Genomic DNA, 8,592 nt, shown 5'->3' with positions numbered 1-8,592 from the left:
ATTCTCAGTTTAACGTACAAATTACTCAACAGGCTGCCCACTGAATCTTTCAAACATAACTACATGCTACAATGGGAGAAGGCTCTCCAAATTACACTCTCGACCCAGCAATGGTCTCAATGCAGCCTTACGGCGAATTTGGGGAGTACTTGTGTTTCCAATAGAGAGACCTCGATCAAACTCCTGCACAGGACCTACCTGGTGCCCTTGCGACTGCATCGGATCTACCCGTCTTGCGACCCGCATTGCTTCAGGGGCTGCCAAGCCACAGGCTCCATGCTTCACATTTGGTGGACGTGCCCAGTTATCTCCATCTTCTGGGATCGCATCACCCAACTATTATCCAAGATCTTCCATATTGACTTTCCCAAGGACCCCGCCACTTTTCTCCTGGGGAAAAAACCGGCCAAACTGTCCAATCCGTCTCATAGGCTGTCACAGCACATTCTCACAGCTGCCAGGTTGATTATTGCTCGCAACTGGAAAAAACCCACTATCCCTATTCTCATGCTTAAAGCAAAGATAATTGACATTGCAGCTAACGAAAGATTGTCTTACATGTTGCAAAATGACCTGGAGGCCTACGATAAGATTTGGTTGCCCTGGTTAATGTATGAAAATGACCCCTTGCTTTTCTCAGCATTGCATGTATAACCTGTCTCCTTTCCTTTGGGTCCTCTCACTGCATGTGCCCTTGATTATGCTCATGATTATTGTTCTCGTTTACTTTGACACCTAGCCCAGCCGCCGTTTTTACTTTTACTTTTTACTTTATTTTCTTTTTCTGTTTTTTTTTTTTATTTATGTGTTTAATTTCATACTGTTACTGTACTCATGCGACAATGAGATGTATTCTTTCTTCTTTTATTTTTCATTTACTGATATTTTTGGAAAATCAATAAAACTTTCAGTTTAAAAAAAAAAAGTCTCAGCTGTCAATCAAATGACTTTCACTTTCCATTCATCACTTCCTAGATGTCACTGCTCTCCCCACATTCCCCCAGTTCACTTCAACGTTTAATTGTGTAACCAGTACATGGGGATGGACATCAGGTCCCCCATTCTGGTGCACAAACAAGATTCTGAGATGATACAAGACTTGTCTTAATAACAGTGTCCACAAAATGGCTCCTGTCTACTTGTTATAATAATTAATTCCCAGAATTAAGGAAACAAGATTCAAATAATTTCTACAGTGTAAGTAAAGTTCATTTTGCTTGACTAATGTGATAAAATAGGATTTTGAATAATTTGTTTGGGTGACGGGTCCCCTTTAAGCAATATGAGCATTCAGTCAATAAGCTTTTAATTGGATTGGGTTCAACATACTAAATAGTGGGTTATTAATGTGAATTTTGTACTTTAGTAGCTTTTTTTTGTGCAATTGGCACAGATTAATCAAGAAGATTATATTGCAACAGTATGAACCTATAAGCACAAAGCACACGGGGAGACAAGTACTTAATGCCTGCTCAGGGCAAGTGTTAATAATGGGGAATTCCTCAATTAGAGCCCACTGTGTGCTGTATCTTGCACTTAATGTGTGGCTGCAACTGGCTCACCAACACAACACACTCCTATAACAGGGCACAAGAGCTACAGTATATGCCGAGTGTTTTAATGGTCACAGTTCTTGTGTCCCATCCTTTATGGAGTTGGTGTGTTGACCCATTGCTCCTAAACCTGCCTTCCTTGTAAACAGAACAATATTGTTTTAATTTAAAGCATTAAAGAACAGTGTTACATTGTAATTATAGTCATTCTTCTAAAAGTAAGGTCAGTTTGTGCCCCTGTAAAGCTTGGCTGCCCTCAATTCAGTCCATCGTGGCCTTCTCACAAATTCAGGCACAATTATATTCCTTTCCTCTTAATAACATTCACTATAAGAAATGCTCCCTTGGCAATTCTTTACTATAGGAAACAACCTCTTCCTTCTTCTGATAAACTTGCGTGTGAGTGCAGAACCCCCCCCCCCATTCCTAACATAAGAACATTAACTTTTATCAGAGATGATTAAGAACCAGGCAGAGAAACTGCTCTCTGGAATAAGTTCTTGTGAAACAGTAAGGTGATCACACACATTTACATGAATGCATAGGGGTTTCAATAAATGCTTTCAAATTGGACTTGACTTCTTCGTATTCTAGGATTTATTTTATATTCCTAAAACGATTAACCTTTTCTTGTGCTACTCTCTCCAGTTTGATGTTTGTTGTTAGGGTCCCACGGGTATAGGGGAGTGTCTGAACAGAACAATAAGTTAAAAATACAACTTGTAATATTAGCTTTGAGAATATGGGCTCAGCGAGAATCTGATATACAGCTGCTGAAGGCTCAGGGGTTGACAATCTCGAATCACATAAATCTAGAGTGACCAATAGGCAGATCATGATTTAACACCAGCTCGTGGCGCAGAGCAGAGCACTGTTATTAGATCACAATCCCAGGTGCATGTCACCGTTATTCAGATATTTATACTAAATTACTTGAGGAATTGCTGCTTATGGTCTTTATGGCGTAACATCATGTGCATGTGCAATCCTGGTGTAGCTCACAGCATTTGACAACAGAAAAAGAAGAGTGAAACTGAGAATGAGAGGAAAAGAAAGAAAGAAAAAAAGAGAGAGAGAAAGAAAGAAAGAAAGAAAGAAAGAAAGAAAGAGTTTATTGTCATTTCATCCATATACGTTTGTACAGTACACAGTGAAACAAAACAACGTTCCTCTAGGACCATAGTGCTACACACAACATAGATGTACCGGACAACAGACTAAAAGTGCAAGTGCAAAAATATGCAACTTCTGCAAGACAGGACAGCATAGTGCAGGGACAGGACAATACAGTGCACACTGTCTTGTCCTGATGAGAGAAAAGAAAGAAAGAAAAGAAAGAAAGAAAGAAAGAAAGAAAGAAAGAAAGAAAGAAAGAAAGAAAGAAAGAAAGAAAGAAAGAACGAGAGAAAGAAAGAACGAGAGAAAGAAAGAAAGAACGAGAGAAAAGAAAAAGAAAAAATAAAGAACAAGAAAAAAAAGAAAGAATGAGAGAAAGAAAGAAAAAAGAATGAAAGAAAGAAAGAAAGAACGAGAGAAAGAAGGAAAGAAAGAAATAATGAGAGAAAGAAAGAAGGAAAGAAAGAAAGAAAGAAAGAAAGAAAGAAAGAAAGAAAGAAAGAAAGAAAGAAAGAAAGAAAGAAAGAAAGAAAGAAAGAAAGAAAGAAAGAAAGAGAAATAAATGGCACAAGAGGTGAGTGGGTAGTTGTGTAACATATGCACCTATATTATTATGTATTGTATATGGTAAAGTGTATATGGTAAAGTTCACCAGGTGTATCAGTACCTAACCACACCCCAGGATATGGGTCTGTAAGATGCAGGCTTTCAGAATTCAAGTACATAAGAAAGCCTTTAAAGGTGTTGAAATTGTCCAAAAAAAATCCATGCCTTCCAAGCAGGGCAGTGTGATACACCAAGACTGCCTGAAAAGCTCCACAGATTTCTCAGTATTACATCATCAGTCTAAGCAGAGATATGAAACAAGGATTCCTCTGTAGACAGCTAAGTACAATTGAGAGGCAACAGGAGGCCTGTGGTCTGTGTGTGACTTAGAGCATTAAAAAAAGCATTATGAGTTATACAGGTCATGGAATTTCAAAATGAGCCCAAGAGGTACATTATTTCTAAAAATAAATAAATATTGTTTTTTTTGTGACCCAGGTGAAACGTGGAGCCATTAGAAGTCAATACTAATGGGGGCAGGAGATATAGGGGGCCCAAATTAATGAGTAATTTCAACACATATTGCTTAAACAGGACAATCTCTGGATATGTTGGGGGCCCTAAAACGAATTTGCTGTGGGGCCGAAAACATCTGGTTAAGCCAGTGCACCAGCCCCTTTCTCATGCTGAATAATTGGTGTAAAGGGGTCAGAGCTCATCATGGGCATCAGCCTCCCCAGGACTCCCCGATACATATGAGCTGTGAGTCCTACACGTCATATCTCCAGTGTAAGGTGAACTTTGCTTTCCAGACATGCAGCTCATCCTTCCCTCCTCCCCTTTGTCATGGTGCAGAGGAAATCCAGTCTGAAATCAGCATCAGTCACTGGGAGCACCTGAACAACCAGGCAACTGTCACAATAACAAAAGCTGCTCGGCCGGGGAGGTGGCAGTTGGGCGCCAGGGAGTGAGGAAAGGCGAAACGTCGGGCGCACAATGGACCTGATGCTGCTGCTGCTGCTGCGGAGAATGGGAGCGGAGTGAGCGCGCCGGGGAGCTGTCCTTTCAGCACTACCGCCGCTTTCATTCCTCCTGCTGTTTTTAACGCTTTTCCCCAACATCGCTGGCAACATAGGGAATCCTCGCACAGACATGGCAAGTGCCTTTAGAAGTTGGACTACTGGATTCCCTGCCATTGCCTCTAAACTTCAAGCAGCAGCAGGTAAGAGCCAACCTTCATTCCATTCAGTGCTATGGAGGCAGCCAGAATCCTTATTAGCGCCGATCTATGTACTTAGCGCTGACATATTCCTCTCCCACCAATCACAGATTATTGAGTTCATAGGGGACCTGGGTGACCCCTGACAAACCTTTTGCTCTACCTTCAGTAGGGTGAAGAACTGTCTGAGAAAATGAAAATTTGATATAAGCTTCATCATACTAAAATGAGAAGTTTTGTAGATATGCTTAATTAGAAATTCTGCATGGTTTCTGAAATAAATTAATCTTCACTATTCCTCTCTCAGCATCTGTTTCTCTTCATTCTGTCTTCATGCAGGAGTTGGGTGTCAGATAGTCATTGACGGTAAAATCCAATATATCCTTTTACCTAGAACAGGGATCCCCAACCTTTTGAACCCGTGAGCAACATTCAGAAGAAAAAGGAGTTGGGGAGCAACACTAGCATGAAAAATATTCTTGGGGAGCCAAATAAGGGCTGTGATTGACCATTTAGTAACTCCTATGTGGATTGTCAACCGACATTGAGGCTCTATTTGGCAGTACCTGATTTTTATTTAACCAAAACTTGTCTCCAAGCCTGGAATTCAAAAATAAACACCTGCTTTGATGCCACTGGGGTTGGAGAGCAATATGTTTCTCACGAGCTACTGGTTGGGGACCACTGACCTAGAAGATGTATTAGAGCTCACTCACCAGACATCATGTCTCTCTACATGCAGGATTTGTGCAAAAGGCAGTAATTTTGTTAGACTTTGTTTGTACTGGAATCAGTTATTTGAGTGAGCTCTAATTCATTTACTTAACATGACTTGGGGCAGCTGGGAAATTGACAATATGTCTAGGCCCATGTCAGATTTCAAAATTAAATATAAAAAAATTAGTTTGCTCTTTTGAGAAATGGATTTCAGTGCAGAATTCTGCTGGAGCAGCACTAGTAACTGATTCATTTTGAAAAAAATGTTTTTTCCCATGACAGTATCCCTTTAATTGATTGTATTTAGAAAGTTTCTTATTTCAGCATGTTCTATATTCAATTTCCATTTTCACGATAGTTCCCCTGTAAATATTTCTTCCTTGGCGTGTGCTTCCCTTGCAGGTCGGTTGAAGCAGACAGTGTGAGGGCTCAACATGACAGGGAAGATCCTCGTGGGGTTGTCCGACTCCAGCTTTGAGGAAACAGAGATCAGCATCAATGTTGGGGGTTATAAGAAGAGACTACGGTATGACACTCTGCTGAGGTTTCCAGAAACCCGACTTTGCAAGCTCTTAGCCTGTCGCTCCAAGGAATCCATCCTGGAACTGTGCGATGATTATGATGATACAAAGAATGAGTTTTACTTCGACAGGAATCCAGAACTGTTCCCCTACGTGCTGCATTTCTACAATACTGGCAAACTCCATGTCATGGGGGAGCTCTGCGTCTTCTCTTTCTGCCAAGAGATTGAGTACTGGGGGATCAACGAATTCTTCATAGACTCCTGCTGTAGCTACAGTTATCATGGGAGGAAAGTGGAACCTGAGCAAGACCAGTGGGAAGAGAACAGCGAGAGGGAAAGCACCACGTCTTCCTTTGACGAGATCTTGGCATTTTACCATGATGCTGCCAAATTTGACAGGCAACCATTGGGGACCATTAGGAGAAGACTTTGGTTGGCTTTAGATAACCCTGGTTACTCCATCCTGAGCAGAATATTTAGCATCCTTTCCATTTTGATAGTCCTTGGATCTATTGTGACCATGTGCCTCAACAGCTTGCCAGAATTCCAAGTGGTCAATGCCAATGGCAGTCTAGAAGAAGACCCTCGGTTTGAGATAGTAGAACATTTTGGGATAGCTTGGTTCACTCTTGAACTGGTGGTGCGTTTCGCAGTCTCCCCTGACCTAACCCTGTTCTTTAAACACCCACTGAACATTATAGACTTCATATCTATAGCCCCATTTTACATTACATTGATAGTCAATTTGGTGGTAGAGAGCAGCCCAACTCTTGCCAACCTAGGAAGAGTGGCCCAAGTGCTCAGACTTATGAGGATCTTTCGTATCCTGAAACTTGCCAGACATTCTACTGGCCTGAGGTCTCTAGGGGCCACTTTAAAGTACAGTTACAGGGAGGTGGGACTGCTGCTGCTCTATCTGTCTGTTGGGATTTCAATATTTTCAGTTGTTGCGTACACTATAGAAAAAGAAGAAAATGATGGGCTAGCCACCATTCCAGCCTGCTGGTGGTGGGCCACAGTAAGTATGACTACAGTAGGGTACGGAGATGTCGTCCCAGGCACCATCGCTGGCAAACTAACTGCCTCAGCTTGTATTTTGGCTGGCATCTTGGTTGTTGTCCTCCCCATCACCTTAATATTCAATAAGTTCTCTCATTTTTACAAAAGGCAAAAACAACTTGAGAATGCAATGAGAAGCTGCGATTTTGGTGATGGGGTGAAAGAGGTCCCGTCTGTAAACCTAAGGGATTACTATGCTCATAAAGTAAAATCTCTCATGGCGAGCCTCACAAATATGAGTAAGAGTACTCCAAGCGAACAAAGTCTCACTGACTCCATTAATTAGTTTACATTAAAGGCAGGGTCTCCAGTATATTCAGAGGCATCCAATCCTGCAATGATAACAATGTGTCTGTCTGTAAATGTTGCCCCTCACTCTCTAATTACTTTGTTGGACACAGTTGTGAGCTCACAGCCTGAGACAGAACCATAGGTCGAGAATAATGAAGGGAGCCTTGGCCCCCCAATAAGAGACCAAATATAATAAAATGTTCGAATACAATTGTAAGTTCTCCAATGGCATGCCTTTCATTGGTAGCCTTACTAAAAATAAGAATTCACCTCTCCCCCACCCCCTGGACAAAGCCTTGACGTTCTTCAGGGGCGTAACTACAGAGGAAGCAGACCCTGCGGCAGCCAGGAGATATAGGAGCCCCCATGAGGCCCTAATTCATATACATTTTGAATAAATACTGGTAAAACAAGTCAACCTCTAGACATTTTTGGGGCCTAATAAATAATTTGCTGTGGGGCCCAGTAATATCTAGTTACTAGTGATGGGCGAATTTATCTGCCAGGCGCGAATTTGTGGCGAATTTCTGAGTTTAAATATATTTGCGGTGAAAATTCAAAGCACGCCCATTGACTTTTATGCAATTGGACAAAATAGGTGCGCATCTAATTGTCGCCGGCATTGGAATTGTCGAAAGCGCCGGTGTCAAAATTTTCATTTCGCGAAACGGGACAAATTCGCCCATCGCTACTAGTTACACCACTAATGTTCTTCCTTTATGGCATTGGGACTGTACTCTTGCTGTATGGAGCTATTAGGGTGGGGGACACATTCATACAAAAAGTAATAAAAAGCAAAGCCTGACACAGTAATTACACGGGACAGTAGCACCCGAAATAATAAAACTGACTTAAATGCATTTAGGAATATCTATAAACCATGATTTTTTTTTAACAAGAATACATTAAACGAGTAGTTTACCTTCACAATAACTTTTTGATTGACACTCCTTTATTATTCCTTATAGTTTTTGAACGATTAGCCTTCTTCTTCTTCAGAATCTTTCCAGCTTTCAAAAGGGGTTCACTGAGCCCAGCAGCCAAAAATTATTAGAAAACCAATAAATGTGAATCCCTTCAAAATATCAAGTTCAAAAGTTTATTGTAAATACAAAAAATGTTTATTAGGACATAGTGAATAGAGGCCTAACGTGTTTCGTGGGGCACTTGCTCATAGGCTTTCACACTCACAGCCTATGAGTTAGAGCATGAAACGCATTAGCAACAAATCACTTCTTCTTCGGACGACTAATCTCCCTGAACTGCCTTCCTGCCAGCTAGAATGTAAATCGCCAGCGGGATGGCACTCGGATCGCTTCGGCTTTCCAAAGCCGCCCGAAGTTTCTTTGTAAAGGCAACTTCGGGTGGCTTCGGAAAACGAAGCGTTCCGAGTGCCATCCCGCTGGCGATTTACATTCTAGCCGGCAGGAAGGCAGTTCAGGGAGATTAGTTTCCCAAAGAAAAGCGATTTGTTGCTGGGCGACTAATCTCCCGAAATAGCAGCGTTTCTGCCCTGAATGTGGCTGATCACAGTGGAGCAGATAAACCCCCACTGCAATAAAACTTCT

The 8,592-nt window shown here is 41.6% G+C and overlaps 1 protein-coding gene across 1 annotated transcript; it reads left to right on the top strand.

The window, feature by feature from the left end:
- Nucleotides 1-3,968: 3,968 nt before the first annotated feature.
- Nucleotides 3,969-7,138, top strand: LOC108695396 (potassium voltage-gated channel subfamily S member 2). Its single transcript, XM_018223875.2, has 2 exons — nucleotides 3,969-4,437; nucleotides 5,554-7,138. Exon 2 carries the CDS (start codon nucleotides 5,586-5,588, stop codon nucleotides 7,017-7,019), a length of 1,434 nt encoding a protein of 477 aa, XP_018079364.1. The 5' UTR covers nucleotides 3,969-4,437; nucleotides 5,554-5,585; the 3' UTR covers nucleotides 7,020-7,138.
- The last annotated feature ends 1,454 nt before the right edge of the window (nucleotides 7,139-8,592 follow it).

Source organism: Xenopus laevis, chromosome 6S (genome assembly GCF_017654675.1).
Source record: "Xenopus laevis strain J_2021 chromosome 6S, Xenopus_laevis_v10.1, whole genome shotgun sequence".
Classification (NCBI taxonomy): domain Eukaryota; kingdom Metazoa; phylum Chordata; class Amphibia; order Anura; family Pipidae; genus Xenopus; species Xenopus laevis.
The sequence above is the reverse complement of the archived record's forward strand: the minus strand, read 5'-3'. Positions and strand labels throughout refer to the sequence as shown.

Excerpts from the sequence above, each read along its gene's own strand:
- LOC108695396 (XM_018223875.2), top strand. The coding sequence starts at position 5,586 with ATGACAGGGAAGATCCTCGTGGGGTTGTCCGACTCCAGCTTTGAGGAA.